General features: G+C 45.8%; 2 protein-coding genes and 1 long non-coding RNA gene across 4 annotated transcripts in view; 2 read left to right on the top strand and 1 right to left on the bottom strand.

Moving 5' to 3' along the window:
• The window catches only part of CCDC69 (coiled-coil domain containing 69), a 32691-nt gene extending 21281 nt beyond the window's left edge, over positions 1-11410 (top strand). The window contains exons 3-9 of one of the 2 annotated variants that reach the window (XM_082211831.1): positions 69-229; positions 3784-3871; positions 5433-5506; positions 5835-5936; positions 7438-7557; positions 8792-8889; positions 9950-11410. In XM_082211831.1, the coding sequence (XP_082067957.1) occupies positions 69-229; positions 3784-3871; positions 5433-5506; positions 5835-5936; positions 7438-7557; positions 8792-8889; positions 9950-10115 (809 nt within the window). In that variant the 3' untranslated portion in view covers positions 10116-11410. Of the gene's footprint in view, positions 1-65; positions 230-3783; positions 3872-5432; positions 5507-5834; positions 5937-7437; positions 7558-8791; positions 8890-9949 lie in introns of both variants that reach the window. The other variant, XM_082211830.1, reaches the window with a different exon arrangement.
• Positions 11411-11694: 284 nt separating this feature from the next.
• LOC309526007 lies at positions 11695-16157 on the top strand. Its single transcript, XR_014216609.1, has 3 exons — positions 11695-12496; positions 12797-14578; positions 14997-16157. It is a non-coding gene; the product is annotated as an uncharacterized lncRNA (long non-coding RNA).
• A 75-nt stretch (positions 16158-16232) lies between these two features.
• Positions 16233-23194, bottom strand: LOC309525984 (platelet-derived growth factor receptor-like protein). Its single transcript, XM_082211814.1, has 6 exons — positions 23004-23194; positions 21023-21359; positions 20705-20856; positions 19915-20208; positions 17634-17773; positions 16233-17199 (listed from the first exon to the last, which is right to left on the bottom strand). The coding sequence occupies exons 1-6, from the start codon at positions 23056-23058 to the stop codon at positions 16978-16980; spliced, it is 1200 nt and encodes a 399-aa protein (XP_082067940.1). The 5' UTR covers positions 23059-23194; the 3' UTR covers positions 16233-16977.
• Between the last annotated feature and the right edge of the window lie 315 nt (positions 23195-23509).

The following is a 23509-nucleotide window of genomic DNA, read 5'->3' as shown; positions in this document are numbered from 1 at the left end:
CAAACCAATACTACAGAAAGCCACTCATGTCCACGTGCTTTCTCCTTCTTTCCTCCACATTGAAGAAGCCTGTTTACACGAGGAAGCAGAGAAAGGGAAGGCAGAGCTGCTGGAGAAGCAGAGAAATGAGATCACAAGGCTCCAACAACAGCACCAGGAGGAGAAAGTGTGTCTGGAGGAAGCTCACCGCGCTGAGACTGAGAAACTTAGCCAAGTCATTAAAATCCAGGTTGGAGCTGTCTTATTCTTGCCCTTTTGAAGCGATGATGCCTGACTTGTTGTCAGACCAGACATTTCTCTTTTGCTGAGCAGTATTCTAATGGCTCACAGTTTCAGAGCCTAAAATGTTGTTTGGAGAAACCACACACCAGCAAGACACTAGCAAGCAGTCATGCAGGTCCAGTGGGTTGAATGTGCAGCTAATTCTTCACCAGGTGCACACTGTTGTGTATGCTAAACTAGTGCACAACCACAATGGGAATGAGTAGTAAAGAATTGCCCCATGCTGTTATATTATTCATCTCTAGTATATCTTACAGTCAACTGCCTTTGTGTAATTCATTGCCCACTAAATCATAGCTTTACTAAATGTCAGCATTAACTGAAACCAGATCTTGAAGTCTTGTTAGCAGGTACAGAATTTTGATAAATTTCTGCACATATATGTGGATGAGTAATTATTTAGCAACATAATTAAAAATACTATTTTGTTTATGGCCACTCCTGTATTTCCATGTTGCAGAAAATCAGATAATTGACTGGTTAATGATTGTAAAGTTCCCTGGGAAAGGAATGGATATTACCATTTTAAAAGAGCTGCCATGTTTCAAAAGGTTTATGTTGAATCTGTTCTGTTGGTATCCCTGAAAATCCAACTTATCTAACTGAAAATGCAGTGTCTTGCCTGTGTGCTGGTTTTGAGCAGATATTTATTTTAAAGCCCTGAATGTAAATTACAAGATTCATGTGCCAGCTCATTCATTGAAATGGTTAGGTCACCCTGCAATAACCCAAGAAGCAAAAATTAGAAAAGGGTCGAGCTCCCAATTCCAAATATCTTGTGGAGAGACCTGGATATCTAAATATGCATGTGTCATTCACAATGTACAGTGCTACAACACATTTTTTGCCATTTAATCTTGAGTGTATTTTGTATTGAATTCAAAATGTAAATTGTGAATTAATGCGTATAGCTCAGTCTGATAAATCTTTGCTCTCACTGTGTTCAGTTAGGCTTATTTCCCCAAAATATGATTGTAGCTTTAGTAGCTGATTGATTGATCCTTAGGCATCTAAGATTCAACAGGGAGGGGTGCAGATGCTTGAGGAATTCCCTTAGTTTATTTTCCTATCGAATTGGCTTGATCAATACCTCCTGGGCTGCTGTACAAATCAGAGCATGCTTATCCCTCAGATTTTTGGATTTTTGCAAACCGTGGTGGGGAGCTAACTTACACTATTGCTAGAAGGTCTGCCTTTTAAAAATGTTTCCCGGCTTCCTTTGCAGGCAGCAGCTGAGCTGATCCAAGCAGCCAAAAAGTCCAGTTACTGCTGTGATGGCATTCAAAATGGAATCACAAATGCCTCTGAGACTGCCAGGATGTGATGATGTGCCAGCCATCCTGGGGACTTTGTATGGGGGTGTGTGGCTGCCCCCATGGACCCATGAGGGCATTCATCCTCCCCACTGCCTACAATATCCCTGGAAGGAGCAGCACAGTCATCACATTCTTTTGAATTTCATTTGCAGCCCCATTAAAATATTTGCATGCTAATTGCAGGGGCAGCTGAGTTTTCCTGAAGAGTCTATTACACTCAAAGCTTGTATCCTGAACTCCTCCATTTTGGAACGTTTTGGCTCCTGAACACCAAAACCCTGGAAGTAAATGCTCTGGTTTTCGAACATTTTTCAGAAGCCAAACGTCCAACACAGCTTCCGCTTAAGTGCAAGAGGCTCCTGCAACCAATCGGAAGCCACACCTCAGTTGTCAAATATTTTGGAAGCTGAATGGATTGCGTTCAACAACTGAGGTTCGACTGTGCCTGTAAAACAAGAAGGGAAATGGTTTTTTAAAAGGCAGCCCTTGGACCACCCTGTAATAGTGGAAGTACATATTTTAATAAGAATTTCATTAATGCAGAAAATGGGTGGAGCAGACTTAATAATGAACACATGTGGAAGCAACACGAACCAGAATTAGACTGATTTGTCCATTCCTAGCAAGAGGACTTTTATCATATGCACATGTTCTTGGGAGTCTGCCACAATGAACACAGTGGGACTTTCTGTTGAGTGAATGTTGCTAGGATCAGGTGTAGTTTTACACCTGCACTAACAAACAACAGGCACTCACATAGCCAAGTATGTCATGAATAGGTCAGCAAGTCCTCAGAAGGTGCTAGATTCTTCCTGGAGATTTGACTTGATCCTGGTTACTTGCTTGAAGAATGAACAGCAATGTATACAGCTGGCAGCCAATGTGTATGGAAGATTGGACTGCACAGATTTTTACCCTGACAGATTTCTGGCAGCAAGTCAGCAGCATGGATGTGGTGATCTCCATACAAGAATTCAGAACCTGTTTAAAGAAACAAGGCAATAGTTTTAGAATCTACATAGTTCAGTGACTATAGAATGGAATGTACCACTTAGAAAAGGGGAAGGAAACAATGTGCTAGAACCTCCTCCCAAATCACCTACAAGCCAGTGGAATTCAAACTGTGCTTCAGAGAACACTGAGGTGATGCATTGGAAGACCATCGTGGCCTTGTCAAGAAGAAAACTGGCAAGGTAGACAAGCTTCCCTGAAACAGTTTTCCACCATTTCCAATGTTCAACAGTGGTATGCAGATGTAGGAGAGCATCTATTCCTTTCACTGAATCCTCATTCTTACGGTCCTTGCCATAATATATGTGCATATTATGACAATTTAAAGGGTCATACAGTGAATATTCCCTCACTCCACACTTAACTTGGGAATAAATCCCATAGAAGTGGTTACTTCTGAGCAGAAATGTGTAGGGTTGTACCGCAGGGCTGCCATCCTCTGCACACTTACTTGGGAATAAATATCACTGGAATAAGTAAACATATATAAGATAGGGCTCTAGCCATATGATCACATCCTTGACATCCAGATCCTTTCTTTTTCTGCCCTATTATTTCTGCATTCCAGTTCTCCAGTTTGATATGGAGCCTGAGGAAAGGGAAAAAATGGGGGGGGGGTGAAGGTGACACCATCATCACCATCATCGTGATCAAATTATTAGTTTTAACTCCATCTTTTTCTGAGGCATTCAAAATTGCAACCATGACTGCCCCCAGCTCCATCTTGATATTCACACTCTACAACCATCCCATAGACTGAGAGATAGTGATTGGCCCAAGGTCACTGGATGAACAGAGATTTGACTTCTCAATCCAAGACTGATGGTCCACTCACTACACCACTCTGTTTCTTCCCATGAGGTGTAGACACGCCCTGCAATAGTCTCACGTCAAACGGGGTTTTGCCACTATTGTCATGCTTCAGAGACCTGCCCACCCTCTTTGACCAGAAGCAATAAGGGGGTGACTTCCCTGTGCGGACACCACAGTCAGTAAACAATGCTTCTTGCTAGCGTTTCTCAGTCAGGCCCCTTGAACACTGCTGCCTGTCTCCAGCCTTAAAATGATGTAAACTCCTCTGTGTGAGATGTGAAGTATCATGCAGAATGCTGGCAGTAAAGTATTATTTGTTAATAATATTGCAATATTGCCTGTGCCTTCCCCCCACCCACAGATAGAAAAGGAGAAGGATTTACAATGCAAGCAACAACTCTCTGAGCAGCATGACTTGCTGAAAAAAGAACAGGAAGAGAGACTCCGAGGTGAGAGCCAAAAAAACCTGCTTGCAAAACATGTAAGCTTTGTTCCGTTTGCATCAAAGCACTTGGGAAACCTGTGGTCCTCCAGATGTCGTTGGACAGTCAGAAACAGTGGGAGTTCCTACAGTACCTAACATCATATGGAGAACTGCGGTTTCCCCACCCCTGCGCTATGGTATGCAAATCTCACTACAGTGTTGAGTAGGCCGCTCCTGACCCTCAACCCTGGTGATGGAGGCCTAATCTACGTGCTGTTTGGAAACTCATTTCTACAGCAAATATTGGTGAAGTTACTTCTGCTCCCTCCCTTGGTGAGCTTTATGTTGGCATTGTAGCACTACTGGGCCAGGTATGAAATGACTTGTTCATGGGCTTTCCCAGAACTGTTGTTGCCTCCTCATGGCTCCCTTGCTGTGCCCCACTCGCCACAATCTGCTTCCCCTTTTCAAAAGTGGCAAAAGTGTAGCGTGGGGGGGCAGGGGGACCATTTTTGAGGGGGTGCAACTAGGCGCCCCCATGACTGGCATGGAGCTCTGGCAGCTGAGGTGTGGCAGCAGGCAGGTTGGTCTAGTGGGCAGGCAGATGGAGGCAGCGGGCGAGGAGCCTGTTGGGTGTGGGCTCCGTTCACCCTCTCATTTGCCCTGCCTGCCCTGGGCACCAGCAACCCACGCTACGCCGCTGTAGTAGCAGCAACATGGATGGGGAAAGAAAGTGCCCTCCCTACAGTATGATGAGAAGCATCTTCAAATCGGGAAGTAGATTGTCAAAAGGAATAAAGACAGCACATGTCTAGAGGAAAGTGAATGACCAGAGGAGGGATTACAGAAATAATGGCACGCCAAGAGCTCGGCTCCCAGCTACTAAATGTTAGTGTCATTAATGAATTTGTGCTTCTGGAAATAATTTGGTCATAGATGCATTGCAAGAAAAGGCAATGCCACTGCTAAAATACTGTGTGCCCATGAGACTCTACTTTTCCCATCCTGCCTTTCAGCAATGCCATGTTGTAACATGTTCCTAAATCAATTTCCCATTGTTAAGCTTCAATCCTCTGCTGGGTACTCCATATTCATTTTAGGCTCTCCATGTCGCTTATTTAATTTTTCACTTCCTCTCTGTCTAAACGCTGAGCATCTCTGTCAGAAGGAGGGAGAGGGAGAGAGAGAATGCGAGAATCCTTCCTAGTCCTTCTGCTGCTGTGCTGCTCTAAGGCATGGCCTGGCTTAGTGTCCCATCATCTGGTTTAGCTCTCTCCAGGCAGACCACATGTTGAAATTGTGGTTTTGCCACTTGTAGTTTGTCTGGGAGAGATCGTGCAGGATTTGCTCATTTGGTTTGGCTTAGAATTACGTGCAAATGAAGGAAGAGAGACATGACCACAAAGATTTCAAGACTGAGTTCCATTCACGTTCTGTCCTCCTTTTTCTCTGAATATACCCTTGAGACAAACAGTGTGATGTGTTAGTACTCAGCTGTGTATTGAAGAGAACCCCTGGCTAGATCGCAGCAGGGCTTGTGTCTCTCACTGGTTTCTTCTGACCACAGTCTGTTGTTTCTCTTGCAGAACTCCAGAAAGCACATGATGAAGAGAAAGTGCTCCTGACCGAATCCTACCAAAAGTCCCAGTCATCTTTGCAGGTGCTGCCACTCTGTATATGCTCCAAGTCAGAGGCAGCCAACATGGTTCCCTCCAGATTTTGTGGACTTATAAATCCGGGTCATCCTGGCTGGGACCTGCTGGATTTAATACCTACCCACTAAATGTTGGACCTGCTGGATTTAATAGCTACCCACTAAATGTTGGAACATAATTAACATAATTATGGAACATAATTTAATAGCTACCCACTATATGTTGGAACATAATGTTATTAATGCATACAGAATAATGCGCATGTGCTTAGGGTGGTGGGGTCAGTATGCTTGCTGGAGCACCAGTTTATTCTGCCTCATATTTCTTCTCCAGGAGACTGTAGACAGATTGAGTTCCCAGATGAAGTCCTTCCAAGAGAAAATGAAACGGGTGGAAGAGTCAATCCTGAGCAGAGATTATAAGAAACACATCCAGGTGCCAAAAAACAAAACCAGCCACGATCAGTTAGATGGGATTTCTCCACCTGTTTATTAATCAAGATACACATGTTACCTCCTTCTCTCACTGCTGGGAAAACAAAGACAATGATGGGTGGCATAGTTCACATGCAGTGCTAAGCCAAACCATGATTTAACATCAACGTGTGAGTGTGTGAGCTCCTAGAGAGGAGATCGTGGGTGCTTTGCTCCTCCTTGATCACTCTTGAGCTCAGCCATGGCTTGGCTTAGTGTGTCCTCTGAACCGGGACTTATTTAGCTCTCTCTAGACTAACTCTAAGTTGGAACCAAAGCCTGTACTATGGTTTTTGGCTTGTGGTTTGTCAAGGGGAGGTAAACCATGACCCTGGTTTCAGGAAACCTGCTAAGCCAAGCCATAGCTTAGCTCAGCATAGTAGCAAAACAAACCAGGGAGGAGCAGAGCAACCATGATAATCCCTGCTAGTGCATCCCAGCTAAGTTGTGGTTCAACTTAGGACTTGTCCACACTTATGCTTGTCCCATGCTTGGAAAGTAGAGGTCCAAGCAGTTTTCTGCTTTTCCCATGCTTTCTAGGAACTGGTCCAAGTGGTTTTGCCTTTGCTCCACCATCCCATGGAAAACGCACTCATTAGCTCTAAATCTGATAGATGCTTGCTCTGATTTGGCAGTAAACAGTGGATTTTCCAAGAGGAAGCAGCAGGGCAAATGGAAGTGTGGATGGGTCCTTAGTGTGATGTGCAAACCAGGCCAATGTATGGATCCAAAGAACAATGCTTATTGAAGAGAAAAATGGGAAAGAGGAAAGTGCTTACTCCTACTTCTGTTCTAAGCATCCATTTGGCATTGTCGTACCATAAGCACAAATAAAGTCCACTTGACACCTCTACAAGTGAAAGCAATACTTGATCTCTCACCCAATGAATGCAACATGGATTGATGACTTGAATGTGTGAAAGCAGTTGTAATGGAACAAAACACCACAAGGAGAACATTGTTCAATGCAGTGCTTCCCAGTGGAGGGGATGCACTCACTAATCTCTGAGTCATTGAATAATGTATTTGCATAACCAAATTAGCCCTTGTAATGCTATTCTAATCATGTGTAGAAAGACGTCCCAGTGAGTTCCATGGAGTTTATTCCCAACCATAGGATCTAGAATTGTAGGCCTAGTCTCTCACATGACTGGGGAGACAGTGAGTCCCTGGATGTAGTCTTGGTAGTGGCGCCCACCCTGTGGAATGCCCTCCTACCAGATGTCAAATAAATAAATAACTATCTGACTTTTAGAAGACATCTGAAGGCAGCCCTGTTTAGGGAAGCTTTTAATATTTGATGAATTATTATATTTTGCTGGAAGTTGCCCAGAGTGGCTGGGGAAACCCAGTCAGATGGGCGGGGTATAAATTGTTGTTGTTAATGTGGTTATCCGTGAAGATCTGCTTTGCCAGCTTTCTAGTTAAGGGTGCATTTTGACATTTCCCCTGTTGTTTTCTAGGATTATGGGAGTCCCAGCCAGTTCTGGGAACAGGAACTAGAGAGTCTACATTTTGTCATTGAGATGAAGAATGAACGCATTCACAACTTGGACAAAAAGCTGCTCAACCTGGAAACAGTGGTGGGTTCGATGTACTCATTTTCATAGCTATTCCTAAGACTTGGTGGGGTCTTGCAGAGAGGACCTTGTGGTCTGCCGTTCAAAACTAGCTAATTTCTGAGTACCACAAACACTTTCTCTTGAGCAGGGATGGAGAACCTGTGACCCTCCAGTTGTCTGGGGATGACATAGCTCATCATCCCGGACCATTGGCTATACCAGCTGGGGCTGATGGGAGTTGGAGTCCCAATAACATCTGAAGGGCCACAAACTCTTCAGAACCTCGATCACCAGACTTCTGTGGCTTTCTGCAGAAGACAACACATTCCAAGTCCTGCATCCTGGCCTTTAAACTGCCCCCCCCCCCTCAGCAAGACCAACATCCAAGACCAGAGCCAAATTACACACAGTGCTAAGTGTCTTGATTGAAATTCACAATTGTGAGTTCAAATGTGGATAGCAGCTGTGGAGAATGTTCTTTTAATTGGGATTAGGAGCATAATGCATGAGAAGACTTGGGGTTCATTTCATATGCTTCCCCATCCTGTTACTATCCCAACAATATTGGCCACTTTCTTGGAAGCTGTTATCCTGGGAGGGAAACTCCCATCAACACCAGTGTGGAAACAACCCTTCCAGTGCAACTAGCCACTTCAGGTGGGGAATTTTTGTTGGGACCACAGCAGAAGGGGAAGGATTAAACTCTCCTGATAGCATCATGAGCACAAATCATCATGGATGAAGGATGTCTGGAGTGGACCAAAGAGTATTCTAAAGACAAAACTTGATTATAGGTGTATTAATCCTTTAAGGTCTGTGGAAAGAAACATCTAGGTGAATGGAGCATGGCTGTGTTTGACGGAAGCAATTCCATGTTCAGAAAATGCTTACTGGCCCAAAATGGCCACCACTGCAGCTCGGTTGCTTGTGAAGTGAGGTGGGCAACTGCAACTCTCTTAAAAAACAAACCGGGGTTCTGCTGTACTACTGAAGTTCTTCTTGGTAGATGGATCATATGGGTAGATAGCTCTGAACTAAAAGAGATACATGAGCCTGAACTGGCAGAGACTACATACAAGCCTACATTGCCACAGCAATCAGACAGGGGGTTCCATGCAGACATGTTCCCACAAAGTTTTAAAATACCTAATTGGGAGATTACTTGATGTTATTGCATGCGTGGAATACCTGTAGCTGGGGTGAACTGTGTTGCAATTGCATTTGGTGTTTGATCACACCCTTGGCCTGCTTACAGATGGAGAGAAATTTGTTGCTCGAGGAGAAGGTTAAAACCCTTCAACAAGAGAATGAAGATCTCCAGGTTCGGATGCAGAACCACATGGCAGTGACAAGGTGAGACCTTCAGCTGCAGTAAGCATCTATTTCCCACTTCACCTTGGTGAAGGGCCCTTGGGATGGTGCACCTAAAGAGGGCCCAGGGAAAGCCTATGGGTCAGGACCTAGATTCAGTGTGCTTGTCCTGCATAACCAGATGCAGCCCACCAGAGACTGTACATTGTTCTAAGTGACGCTAATAATTGTGTTTTTATATTGTTGTAACCCACCATTGGGCCTTCTAGAGAAGGGTGGGTAAGAAACCCTATAAATCAAAATAATAATTACAACAATGGTGATAGGATCAGAACAGACAGCATAGCTGTGGCAGTGCCAAACCAGCTACCATAGTAGCAAATCTGTGTGCTAGAGAGGACCTCTTCTCTGATGTGTTTCCTGCTCAACTTCCTGTGTCAGTGTGCTATTGTGATTGGAAAGGTTGCTATAAAAAGGAAGGAAGGAAGGAAGGAAGGAAGGAAGGAAGGAAGGAAGGAAGGGCGGGCTCAATTAAGGGAGTCTTTGGTGGTTTATAAAAGCATTTTTCTGAACATTTGTAGTGTGTGCGTTTCATGTTCCCCATACCCAATTTCAATACCATTACATTTCCCCACAGTATTACATTTTCCCACTTCATTTGACAGAGGTGAGAAAGTGCTCATGATGAAAACTGAGGGCCACTCACTTAAGATGTGTAGCTGCCTGCTATGAGTTCATTTTTACTTACAGGGGCAAGGGAGCCTGATTCCAATTGTGAAGACAGCCTATGGGAAGCAGGGGGGTCTATGGAAGGGGAGGCATATCTCTTCACCTCCCCCCTGGGGTCTGAATGGAGCTTGGTCCCACCACAAAGCTTGGCACCAATATGGACGTTCCCCTCCCCATTGGGGGTGTTGTGGTTGTCATTTTGATCTCAGTAGAGGGTGTCTTCCCTCCTGTCTTCATAGTGGCAAACAGTTGGGGACGAAGGCGAGGGGAAACACAGTTGCCTGCTACATGTCCAAGTTGGCCCCACCAGCCTCTGTCTCTCCACCGGTTCTAGGACTCCAAAGTCATTTGACTCTGTGCTTCTGCCCTGCAGGCAACTGTCCGACGAGCTCCTCACTCTCCGCGAGTCCCTGGAGAAGGAGTCGCAGCTGCGAGCACAAGCTCACCGGGAGAAGGAAGAGCTGCTGTACCGAGTGCTGAATGGCGACTCTCCCCACCCATTCCCTATCTCCACGGAGGCAACACTCATCGCTACGTAGCATTCGGATAGGCCAAAAAGACTGGGGTGGGGCAGGGAGGGGAGAAGTAGCTCCTTCCTTTTGTTCTAGGCCTCTCTATTGTTGACTAGACCTAGAACTCTCATGCTGAGTGGCACTCGGGTGCAAGGAAGGTTCCAGAGGTTCCGTGTGCTTTGATTTTCCCCCATAGGTGGCCTCGTTGTTTTGTGACACTTGAAGAGATTGAACTGGCCTGCCTTAGGAATAAAGGGGGGTACTCCTCACCCCCCCACACACAAAAAGAGGTCAGCTTTAATGCTAGCCAAGATGTTTCTGTGTATGCCACTAAGCACTGACTAAGGGTCTTGCCCCACCCCACTCCCTCAGGGAGGTAGCAAGACTTGCTACCTCGTATATATTAGGCCATGGTGGAAATGGCGGAGATACAGTGGGAATCCGAGTGACCCATAATTTAAGATTTCAGTAGAAAAAGCTATAGGTGAGAAGAAGCCATAGGATAGAAGAAAGGCCATGGAAGTTTGAAGGCGTAGGCCCAGATCCGAACGTCCTTTCATCTGCCAGGTTTTGGAGGAACCAGAGTTTGCATGCCCACAATTGTTTTGGTCTGAGCTGGAAGAGGCAGACCGGACCACAAACTTGCATTTTGATTCCTAAATGCAAAACTTTGGAGAACTCGGGCAAAAATATGGATACAAACTTCTGTGCCTGAGGTCCATTCTAGATGTTCACCCAGTCACAAAGGAGCTACTTATCAGCTCCTGTGTTGCTAAGAGAACGTTCTCTCTCTCCAGAAAATGACTCCGCTGTGTCATTTTCTCTGCTCGATGACCATAATCTTTTTTACATACCCTCCTCCATGATGTCCCTGCCCACATGGCTGCCATCATTTCCGTGTTGAAACTGCTGCATCAGATAAGCAGCTGCTGACACGGCTTGGGAGAGAATTGAACAGACACCTCCTTGGGCTCGGTTCCTTTCAAAAAAAAATTTTTTTTCAATAGAAGGTAATATTGCCTGCTTTTATGAGTTCTTTGTCAGTTTAGAAAACAACAGATTGGAAACGGCCTTAAAATTGCAAGCCTTTGGAAACCAAGGGATTTTTTTTCTTTTTAAAAAAAGCAATTTAGCTTCTTGAGAAGCTGAAAAGGAAGCTGGTGCCCTCCACTGGTTGTGATGAAGCAGTGCTAGTAGTTGCAGAGAAAGGGAAGTTGCTCCAGGCTGGAGAAACTAGAGGCTAAATAGATAGCAGGTGCACGTAATGGTTGTTTTATGGGGTTTTGATTTAAAAAAGAAAAGATGGTTTGAATGGAGACAAAGGGCGTGTAAAATGTCTTGATTCTAATCAAGAAGCGTTTTATACTTCCCTGCGTGGAAACGGTGGTTTGTACTGTGTATGTGAATGTAGCATGTAGTGCAAAAACAGTGGCTCATCGCAGTAGTGACACTCAGGAAAAACCAGTGAACTTCTGGTTGTTGCCTTGAGAGAACATCACACAGATCTCTGCAATGTGTGGGCCGCCCAGCCGAATGCAGCCCCACCGGCTGTGTCTGGTGTGTCTGGTGGTCAGCCAGGTGTTTCCCACAGACACATGCATGTGTCTGGTGGTCAGCCAGGTGTTTCCCACAGACACATGCACACACCCATTTTTGAAGTACCCGATAGATGACAAAACTAGGAGACTGTTCACAGCCGGTGGGCTGCGTCACAGCCACTGGGTTGTGAGCTGTGGAGGCCTAGCTCAAAGGCGTGGGTTCTGCTTCTGCAGTATGGCTTGGCGACAGTGATGTTTGTTTGCTAACGTGTTCAGTTCCTGAAATCATCATTTGGGCAACCAACAATTGGATCCCACCCAACCCTCAGTCTTGGCAAACCTTTATTTGTCATTCCTCACATATAATGCAGCTCTGTCTGCAGCGGTGAAATGGTTTTATCTTGGAGAAACGCAGCTAGCTTGTAATAACGCTGTATCTAATTGAGGCTTTCCACAAAATTTCGGTATGGTATCAGTTGGAAAATCTGTCACTAGTGTATGACAGAGTGATGATAAGTGGGAGTGAGAAACTGCTAACTAGTGATCACAGTAAATATCTCATATGTGTGTGTTGGTGAAAACCTCTCACCCGCTTTATTATTTTTTAAAAAGTGATTTTCTCTCTCTTTTGCATTTATTATGTAAGTTATGAAGCAAATTCTGTGTGGATTTTAGGGAATTGGCAGAGGGGGTGGAAATAATCGAAGTGACCGAGTTTCTGGTACTGTAGTTAATGCCAGCACTTTTCTGATCTGGCCTTAGTGCTGCTAAAGGAATTCTGAGGCATGGGAGGGCTATTGTGTCAGTCGAAAAGCACATGGATGCAGAAGGGCCCAGATTCAAGCCCAGTTTCCAGGTAAAGGTACAGTGGTGCCCCGCAAGACGAATGCCTCGCAAGACAAAAAACCCACTAGACGAAAGGGTTTTCCGTTTTTCGATGCGCTTCGCAAGACAAATTTCCCTATGGGCTTGCTTCGCAAGACAAAAACGTCTTGCGAGTCTTGCGATTTTTTTCGCTTTCCCCCCTTTTTCTAAGCCGCTAATAGCCTTTTAGCCGCTAATAGCGCTAATCTGCTAAGCCGCTAATAGGGTTGCTTCGCAAGACGAAAAAACCGCTAGACGAAGAGACTCGCGGAACGGATTATTTTCGTCTTGCAAGGCTGTAGTCAGAATGGAAAAGATCCTTACCTGAGAGTTGCTGCCAGTCAGAATAGGCAATATGGACTAGATGGACCAGTAATCCGACTTGGCATAAAGAATTTAGGAAGCTGTGTTATAAGAAGTCTGACCATTGGTCCATCTAGCTCAATATTGTCTACACTGACCGGCAGCAGCCCTCAAAGTAGAAACATTCCCAGACCTAACTGGAGATGTTAAGGAGTGAACCTGGGACCTACTGTGTGTAAAGTAGATGCTTTCAACCACTGAGCTATGCCCTTCCTCAGACAAAACTTCCTATAGCCCTGCGGATGCAAGGAGGTTGCTCACCCTCTCCCTGAACAACTCACTTCTTCAGAGAGTAAGCACTGCTGAGCATGTTATGTGTCGCGTGTAGTGGCAGCAGGGGTTGGGAAAAGGTAACTACACTTCTTGTTTTGCTATTGTAGGCTATTGGGACCACAGAGCCTCACCAACGTAACCTTTCCCAAAGATGTCCAAAATTTGAGATCTATCCACACCATACATTTGAAGCACTCTTAGACGACAGCCATGGTTTTCGCCAAAGGATCCTGGGAACTGTAGTTTGTTAAGGGTGCTGGCCACACAGACCTATGGTAACCAGCAGCACCCTTAACAAACTACAGTTCCCAGGATTCTTCACAAAAACTTGTGTAAGAATGGTTTGAACATAGGATGTAGATGTGATGGTCAGCGTTGTCTTTCCTATAGGGCTTAGTGGTGCGTCACGCCAGGGCGCCGGCCTCTCAAGGGCACCCCAGCAAGTGGGGGAGCTGCGCAGCTTTGCCCGCAGCCTCCCCTTTCCCTGCATGCCCGCCAGCTGCGCCCCACCAACCATAAGGCTGGTGGGCATGCCGTTTCCCTCCCAAGCCTCTGCGGGGATCTCTCTCCCACAGCGGCATGGGGGAGAGTTGCACCGCCACCCCACCCCCATGACTGGCAGTGCGCAGCTATGGCCACCCCAACACTATCCGTGGTAATTTGGGAGCACTGGGCAGATATTTGCACTGCGGCGTCGCATCTGCTAATGACGGCCCTGGTGACTGTAGTGCTGGGTTTGCAGTGTATGTCTCAGAGGACTTGTGAGGGGGGAAAGGGCAACAACAACAACACTTTTGGGGGGGGTTGCCTCTAGCCAGCTGTAAGAATGTAGGGCCAATGACCCATCTAGTCCTCCATCCTGTTCTCATGTGGTCAACCAGATGCCTGTGAGAAGTCTCAAGCTGGACATGAACACAACCCCACTCTGCCCACCTGTGATTTCCAACAAATGGTATTCAGAGGCATAATGCCCAGAGCACTTGAAGGCCTGAGACAGCCTGCAGAGGCACCTCTACCAACTCTTCCTGGAAGTGAAGCAGCACAGAAGAAGACGACTTCTGAACCAACAGTTCTCAGGACAGAAACTCCCCAAAGGCTCTGCAGTCCCAGTGAAGGGAGCCAAAGTTGACACCAGATCCAAACGCTGTCAGGCACCTTTAAGAGGTGATACAAATAGCATAGAGTAGCATTAACCAGGTGGCTCTTTCAATCCATTGAGCTGGTTTTCTTGACTCATCTGTTGTAGTGGCCACCATCAGGCAAGGTGTTTCTTATCATAAGCCTTCAACCACCCAGTCCAGAATCAGAGCTGGAAGCAGGCCACGAAAGGATGACAGGAATAAAACCTCTCACTTTTCCCCCCAGAAGAATACAGGGCCCACTCCATTACTTATGTCAGCTTTCAATACTTTGCAAGGCGGCCAGTGGATAAGCCTAAAAGTGTATACAGTGGTACCTCGCAAGACGAATGCCTCGCAAGACAAAAAACTCACTAGACGAAAGGTTTTTCCGTTTTCGATTTGCCTCGCAAGACGAATTTCACCTATGGGCTTGCTTCGCAAGACGAAAACGTCTCGCGACTTTGTTTCCTTTGTCTAAAAACAAAGACATGTTTTGTTTATAAAGTTAATTTATTTTCCCTTCAATTTTTGAACTGCTCTTTACAGTATGTGTGACTTTAAGGAGCAGTTAATAAACTGTTGTTGTACCAAATTTGGCTTTGTTTGGACTTTTTTTGACCATAGGAACGCATTAATTGATTTTCAATGCATTCCTATGGGATTTCGTGATTCGCAAGACGAAAAATTCGCTAGACGACAAAATTTGCGGAACGAATTAATTTCGTCTTGCGGGGCACCACTGTACTCAGAAGTAAGCCCCCTTGAGTTCACTGATTCTTACACCCAGGTAAGTGTGTAGAGGATCGCAGCCTCCGTCATAGAAGCGCACCTTGAAATCACTGGCTAATGAAATATGTGAAGTACGCCTTAGCGAAGGAGACAAAGGGCAGGAGCTCTATTTACAGTTATTAACAAAGGAGGGTGCTTATTTTGATGAGAGTCTGGGGATCTGATCCAGGCATTGGCTCTCTCATTTCTATGTTAGCAAACAGGGAAGGGTGTTTTGTGTTTTTGTTCACTTAATGATAACAGGTTTTATTATTATATTATTCAGCCTGCTGCAATAGCATGAGAAAGTTGTAAAATGGCGGCTGGTGGAAATTTTCCGGTGTTGCAAAATGAATGTAATTTCTTGCAGCGTACAAATGAATGAAATGTACTTTCCCTCCCATTTCTGAAGTATACTTGTTCTTTATAAGGCGGGGAATGTTTGGCCTCCTTCTCTGCCATCCTCATAACCTCTTGATTTATTTCTTGGTCCCCTAGTACATATCCTTCTTTCCTAATTATGGGACTGTAGGGTGATTCTGATTGTTGGCAACAATGTTGTGTGTGTGTGTGTGTGTGTGCGCGCGCGCTCTTGCAGAAAGTGGGGTGGGGAGGTCATGAGAAATGGGAGGGGGAGACTGAAAGCTGTTCTCTCAGTCACCTCCCAACATGTAACTGCAAGCTTCCTATGGCTATGGTCCTACACATATGCAATAGAAGGTGGGGCCTTCTGAATTAAGCAGGACATCTGAGTACATGCTTGGGACCTGCATGACTGTGTACACACAGCCCTGACTACTCCATCTGGCTATTTAGTCTGGGGAGATGGTTTATAGGAGCCCACTGCTACACACATGGAACACTTGGATCCAAGCCAAAGAATTTAAACACCCTTCCCTGGGTGATGCTTCTGAAGACTCTGCAGCCTCTAGTAAAAAAAACCTTTATAGTGAAGAGCATTTCAGTTCAGTGGAAAATCACTGGGCCTGCACCTAAAATTGGCTACTTAGACCTAGAGAGGCAAAACAGACACCCTGGAACTTGTTACTTAGGACCAGTTAAGAAGTACAGATGAAAATGGACATCATAAACAACTGGGTAAAGTCATAAAAATAAAATAAAATAAACTGATGTTGCCAAAATGCCTTCAGTGCCTTCCTGGAAAATCTCTGGTTGTTCTACCTCTAGTTTTCTCTCTTAAGTTTTCTTTGTGAAAGCCTTTTTTCCTTTCCTTTTTTTTAGAAGCATTCAGTGATGCAAATTGCTACCTGATAAAGGTTTTGCCATCTCCACAAGGGCCAGAGCAGATGAGATGGCAAGAACTCCCAGCTCTACATTTTGTCCAATAGGACCTACGGGGTAGATATGGATGTCATTAATACAGATTTGGACTGTAGTGCTGGGGGGACTTTAAAAAATAAATAAATCGCCTACTTACTGAAATTCTGCTCATGCGTATCTGCCTTCGAAACTGCTGTTGCATGTACATGCATATATGCCGTAACGGGGCATATAGCTGCTGGCAGCGATCTTAATTGGGAAAATTGCAGGGTTAACCCTCCGTAACCAGACAAATGGTCTCAATCCCGTCTGGAGTCTCTCTAGGCTGATATATACATAACATTTAAAGAGGGGTGAGATCGGATCATAGATCTTAATAATCTTGTTTGGCCCTGTGAATAAGATGTTCACACAGAGCCAGAATTCCCAAGATAGCATTTTTCTGGCAACAGTCATGAATATCTTTGAGCGTTTTCCTGTCTTTCACAATATCCCTGCGAGCAAAAAGGTACTCTACCTCTGCTTCAAAAAGATTTGTGCTACTTTAATGAGTCAAGCATGAAAAGGGTAAAGGACAAAATAAAAGAAGGCAACTGTTTATCCCTCGGTTTTTGATGGCAGCCTCTAGTCTTTGGATTTCCAGTAGGACCTGGACTTTCAGCAATGCCGGACCAGAGGCGGTTACCCAGACTTTGCCTTCTTCGGGGCTGGTGAGGCTGGAACCAAGCGAATGCGGGTGGACACTGCAGTGCCTCCTTGCAGATTTTCAGCAGTGCAGGTGTACAAACCATCATCCACAGCACGTGCTTCATCAACGTAAAGGATGCTCTCGGATTCCTGCTGCACCTGCCCACCACGTCGCACCAAATCTGTGCGTTCGCGAACGTAGGGTGGTCTGCCAATCTGAAAGTGAGAAAGGACATTATTTGAGAAACATGGCAGACCACATGGTAGTCAGTGCACAAGAGAGTTTAGCAGTGGCTTTTCCCAGTGTGTGGAATTCTAGCGGCACCCACTCCTGTAACTTGGAAATTATTCAGGTGCAAGCAAACCGCATGACAAGGCTGCCTGGTGTTTATCTGCAGAGGAACAATTTGTGTTTTCATTCTGCCTCTGGCCTACTCATTTGAGGAGGTCAGGCCAATCATTATTCAGCTTATCTTTGTACGCTCTCATTGGCTAGGTTTGTGGGTTTGGCTAGCCTTTGTTCAATTTCTAAGGGGGAAATTCCACAGATCAGCAGGAAAGGAGCCGGGCTTAAAAGACCCGTACTGTTACAGTACAAGCCACTTTTCTTATCCCACACCCACTCACCCCATCAGCAACCTGTTACCTACTTGCTGTCCTGGATATTCCCACGTGAAATCGACAGCAATTTCTGGTTCCCCAAAGACAGTGCACGTGACATTGAAATTGTCTCCAACACGGAAGGAGGCCACTGAAGCTCTGATAGCTGGCTTGGGAACTGAAGAAGGATCTGCAGAGTTGGAAATAAAACACACACCAAAAGAAATCAGTATATAGGCATCAGTTTCTGCCTTTGCCCCATTGCTCCTTGTGGAGTTGTTAGATAGGCATGGCATGGCAAAATTCTACAGTTCTCCCACTTGGAGCACAGGCTGAATGGAAATGGGGCAGTGGATCCTGAGTCTGAGGCCTCTCCCACACTCTCTCCGGCCTTAGTGATGCTCTGCGACAAGGCCTTGCCTGTGAAGCCTTCTAAATCTGACTAGTAGCCTTTGTGCAAGTCCAGCAATGGGCAAATATTTGCATCAAGGTGTCACTGATAGAATAATGACTCCAAACTTTGACAGGTGCCGCCAACACCCTGCCGAATCAGAATTACTTCTTGCCTGAGAAAAAGGCCTCATTCAGTGGACATCATGGAAAGTGACAATACTTCCCCCTCCCTTCTCATAGGCTCTCCCAGATTCTGCCTGGGGCAGCTTATGTTCATCAAATTGCCTCTGTGAGGCCGGGGCTCTCTCCACTTGAATTACTTGAGGTTCAACAACAACTTTCTCCTTCGTCTTCTCCACAGTTTGCCATGTCAAAACAGATTCCTGAATCAAAACCTGAGTAGTTTCTGCATAGGTATTCACTTTTTGTCCCCAATCAGTCATTTTCTGTCCCAAATTGTCAATTTTAATAATCATCACGTCCGTCTTCTCATGAAGCTGTTCCAATAAAGCACTTGTCTTGCAAAATGCAATCACCAAGGCTTCTTCTGTCAACATTCTTGTCCAAGGTCAATCTCTGATTCTCACGGTCTTTAATCTCTACAGCTGGAAAATTCCCCAGCTCCACTCCTGCAACAGTTTCAAAAGCTCCCTCTAGAGGAAACAATTTCTATTTGTATCCATCCTTTTAAGCGCAGATCCAGCAACAAAGTTAGTTTCGATTTTCAGTTATTTTTTTACTCCTTTTTAAGTGCAAAAGGAAACAATGGAAACAATATATTTCTCTTATTTAACAATCTATCAACATACGTTTTATTCACAGTCAATGAACTTTCCCAAAACGTCAATCTTGCTGGCAGCCCGTTCCCAGGTTTGAAACAGTGGTAATTTATCTTTCTTCACTCTCTCTCCTGCAGGCTTGAACGATCTAAAATTTCCCCCCTCTTCTCCTGCTTCCAAGGGGGGTTTAGTAATTTTAACCGATGGAGATTTAATCCTTTACAAAGAGACTTTCCAGGCTTTAGCTTGCAACGTCTTTGCTTCAATCTATTTACAAAAGAGGAAGGCGGACTTCCTGTTTGGAACCTTCCCGTTTCGATGCCAAATTAAGATATTTAGAGATCCAATTTTCCGTTCTACTCACGGGCAGTTGTTTAGAGTCCAATTGTCCACAGGAAAAAGTCAGCGCTCTCCGGCAACAGCAATGCTGCTTCACTCCGTGAAAGAAGCAGTCGATTCGAAGCACCGCGCCGCTCACCCAACGTCGCTCCGGATCCCCAAAACCGGGTTTCCCCGCGAGTAGGGGAGGCGCAAAGGGTGCCAGCTGAATCTCACGTCCACAGGCTTCTCCTGCCTGTGGTTTTTAATGGGTCTCCTCCTCGCCGTGGCGGTCCAGACCCTAATTTCCACGGAGCGGATTCCTCCCGATCAGAGGAAATCCGCCATTGCCGGAGGCGCTAACCCGGAAGTCCTAGGTTAGAATCAGTTTTGGGCATTCCTTTGCTACCTGTGGTCAGCAAACCAAGACTCCTTTTCCTTGATCAGCATGACAATCTCCCTGAGCATAAGCACATCCCTTGGATAGAATGAACACACCTGTATTCTCATAGTCACATTCCCTTTTGCAAAAGAATGGAACTGTTGAGCCTTTCTCAACCTGTGGGTCCCCAGATGTTGTTGAACTACAACTCCCATCATCCCTAGCTAGCAAGGCCAGAGCTCAAGGATGATGGGAGTTGTAGTCCAACAACATTGGGGGACCCACAGGTTGATAACCGCTGGATTAGCTGAACTTTTTTTACAAGCTGAGTTTTAAAAAAAACATTAAAATGAAAAAGGCAAGCAGATTGCTGGACTTTTCTTTCTCCCTCTCTCTCTTATACACATGCACACACTTGGGAGATAGAGAGATAGATGATTAATTGTTAAGGCAACTTACAGTTCACATAAATCAGCATGTATTTTGTGGAGATCTGCCTCACCCCATCCACATTGGCCATGCAGAAAAGGGAGCCGGCATGGGAAGGTTGTGGGCGGTGGATGATGAAGCCCCTCTTCACATCATGCGAGATGTCTAGTCCATCCACAAGCACTTTCTCAGGGGGGAACTCCCGGTGCAGCGTCACTTTGGCTGCTGGATTTGTCACCTGGCATGGCAGCAGGGTGGGGTGGTTTGTACGCAGCTGAATCACTTCATAGTAATCTTCTGTGGGCACAAATAGCTCCTGAGGGTCTGAGGGAGAAACAGAAAGGGGCGCTTGGATGTGCAGAGACAGCGTCTTCTCCTGGGCAGGTCCATACATTACTGTCATCTATAGCCTCTCTAGAAAATCCACATGCAATCATTTGTCAAAAAAGCTGCTGCCTCTCAACAAAAACGGTTCCCAGCTTTTGAAATGGCACCTTTGGACTAATCCCCAGGCCATACCCCCCCCCTCCACAGCCATTTCATTTACCAGTCCTCCTCTCACCCTCCTGATGGAATATGCATGGACCGAGGATGGCTGGTGGTGCTGTAAGTGTGTCTAAAAGTAGCCAACTGCACAGACGCAATATTCACATTTGCAGCTCCACCCAGTTTTCTTCTGGCCCTGCCCAGTATTGTCAAGTAACCCTCATAAGTGTGTGGGGGTGTCTTAGGAAATAATGACTAGGAAAGGGGAGACCAGAAGCAAGGAGGAAGAGGTCCACCCCCCCACCACCACCTTAAACCAAGAAAAAAGCCTGGCCTGTGAAGAAGATGAATGTTTTGCCCATCTTGTCCTCTCCATCACGACACTCGCTGTCACGGCACTGGAAGGACCAGCAGCTGTACTCGCCCGTGTCTGCCGCGGTGGAATTGGCGACGGTCAGCTGACTGTGCCTCTCAAAGTGTTTGATTCTGAAAGAGACAAGTGTCTGATTCTGAAAGAGACAAGGGCAAAGATGAGGCAAGGAAGAGCTTTCCCCTCCAGACCTGGGACGTTCCATCCATAAGCACATTCACCACTGAACACAAGACCACGCCACATCTATCTAACACAGGCAGTTGCCGTCAACATGCTCACCGCAGTCGCCTCTCCACGTCGTCGTCGTCCAAGTAGGGAGGGTATCTCCATTTGACCGCCTTTCCTTTGCAGCGCAAGTCGAGGGCTTCGCCTGCTCTTAGCACCAGCATATTGGACACCTTCTGGAACTGCCCCTTTGCCACTGCCCTGGTCAGAATGGTCAGCTTCCCTTCCCTGGGAACAGTTGTGGCTTTAACTTGGCTTTTCTTTAGAAACTTTGGAGGCCCCTGTTTAAGTTTTTTACTTGGCACTTTGGGAAATTTGGAGCCACTGGCTTTCAGCTCCTTCGTGGCTGCCTTTTCCATAGCTTTTGAAGGCTTTTCTTTTTGGCATTCAGCTACGAAGAGAAACATTTATATGAAACATCACAGTAGTGGCCTTGACCTTCACTTCATATATACATGATATAGGACTGGTGTCACCAGTCTCTTGCACCAATCCTATTTTTTAAAACTTTCTATTTATGAACGTCATCTTGCCACACCTATCAGGACTATTGCCAATTGAATACAAAGAGTTACCTTGGAAGTTGAATGCCTTGCAAGTCAAACGTTTAGGCTCCCAAATGCCGCAAACCTAGAAATGAGTGTTCTGGTTTGTGAACGTTCTTTGGAACCCAAACATCCAACGTGACTTCCATGGCTTCTGATTGACTGCAGGAGCTTCCTGCAGTCAATTAGAAGCCGCGCCTTGGTTTCCGAATGTTTTGGAAGTCCAACGGACTTCCAGAACAGATTCCATTCAACTTCCAAGGTACCACTGTACACAATACACTAACAGATATTAAGCTTCTCCCAAGTGCGTGCCTTTCAACTGCTTTGGACTACAACTCCCATCAGCCCTTGTCAGTGCTGCTGTGCTGGCCGGGACTGATGGGAGTTGTAGTCCAAAACAGCCAGAGAGCACCTAGTTGGAGGTGGCATGGTGCACATGCATGGGCAAGAGCCCCCAATTGGCTCCACTGGTACATTTGCATCCCACAGATCTTGTTGCCACCTTACCCCTCCTGGCAAGCAGCAGCCAGCGACTCACCTGACAGGTGAGCCCCACCACACCATCTGCTATTGTTTCTGGACTTGAGCCCAAATGAGATCCACAAGCAGTTGGCAGCCTAGTGGTTCACAGAACATCTTGCTTCAAAAGAGACTTCCTATCTTTGCCTGCAGAATGAATTTCTCCCGCTCTAAAAAAACTCAAATTAAAATTTTGGACTCTTTGCAAAATGCATGTATCTGCAAGCATAGTCCACCCAAATCATGACATTCTCAAACGGTCCTGATATATCATGTTCAGCAAATCTTCTGGCGAATGTTGATCCTGCAAGTTTGCTGAGTAGCTTTGTTCTCTTGTCTGCCCCTTCACCAGAGGTGTACCTAGGGGTTGGTTCGGGGCAAGGGCAGGTACCCCAAAAGGACCTATCAGACTATGGAGTGTCACTGTGTGACAACACAGTGATGCTGCAATGATAAGATCAAAAGCGGAAGAAGTTTCCTATCCTTCTTGCACCACGACACAAGGGCATTTGGAGTTGTTTTGCCCTTCCTCCTCGCATTGCCCTCATTCTGGATGCTTCAAGTATTTGGGTCATGTAAAATGTAGTAATTTCTAATGTGGTTATTGTAGTAAAGTGGGTATTTTCTGTAGGAGGGTGCCAATACAGCTCCTTGCCAAGGGTTCAAAGGAGCCTAGGTACGTCTTCCCATATTTATAGCAGTGTTCCCAATTGTTTGGACATGTAGGAAATCTGCACTTGCAATCTAGTCCAAGTCCAGGTCAAAGCTCAGGAGCTGATCTCTACCCCAGATTAGCTCCTGGTGTACGGCAGCAATGAGGCTGTGGGTGTTCATGCTCCCCACAAGAAATTCCTTGTGTGGGAAATGGAGAAATGCCCTGAGCATTTTAACATTTATTTTTCTGCTAGAGAAGGGAGAGGAATCGTAGGAACGCAGAGGGACAAAGGACAAAGGAAAACAAGACTTACCCCAAACAAAGAGGAGGGTGAAGCAGCTCCAAACAGCCAGCACTTTGAAATCCATCCTGGGACGAACCAGAGACAAGAAAATGTGTCTCTGCACAGCCAATTTACAAGTGGCAAAGTTGCTATGTGCTGCTGCAACTTTCACAGCCTAGAAGAAATCTCACACCAAAGTGTTCTCCTTGGTGGGCGGGGAAGGCGAGGGGGTGGGTAGTAGTGGGTAGGAAGGAGATTTCAAAGCAAAGCAAACTCATGGCTTGCCCCTTTCAACAAAACCCCTTTCACACATGAATGCCGCAAGGGGTCAGGATCCGACAGGGGAGGTGAATAGGCCTATTCAGTGCAGCACTCTGTCAGACGCACTCCAGGCTTAAAACCAACAATTTCCAATTACAAAATATTATGGCTGATCCCTTTTCAGATGCATTCCACAGAAAGCAGTGGGGGGTGGGCAGAGAAAAGAGTTGATGTTTCTTAGATTTAATGAAAGTAGCTCAGGCGAGGACCAGTGG

The sequence above is a fragment of the Podarcis vaucheri genome, assembly GCF_965113315.1.
Source record: "Podarcis vaucheri genome assembly, chromosome: 2".
Classification (NCBI taxonomy): Eukaryota; Metazoa; Chordata; class Lepidosauria; order Squamata; family Lacertidae; genus Podarcis; species Podarcis vaucheri.
This window is presented reverse-complemented; position numbering and strand designations above follow the sequence as displayed.

Bases quoted from the DNA above. Each gene is read 5' to 3' on its own strand.
- LOC309525984 (XM_082211814.1), bottom strand. From the start codon at position 23,058: ATGGATTTCAAAGTGCTGGCTGTTTGGAGCTGCTTCACCCTCCTCTTT. The intron at 20,209-20,704 runs GCCAGGCTTTTT...TTTCTCCCTCAG, and splicing joins AACATTCATCTTCTTCACAG to ACCCTCAGGAGCTATTTGTG. The intron at 17,200-17,633 runs GTAGGTAACAGG...TCTCACTTTCAG, and splicing joins GGGAATATCCAGGACAGCAA to ATTGGCAGACCACCCTACGT.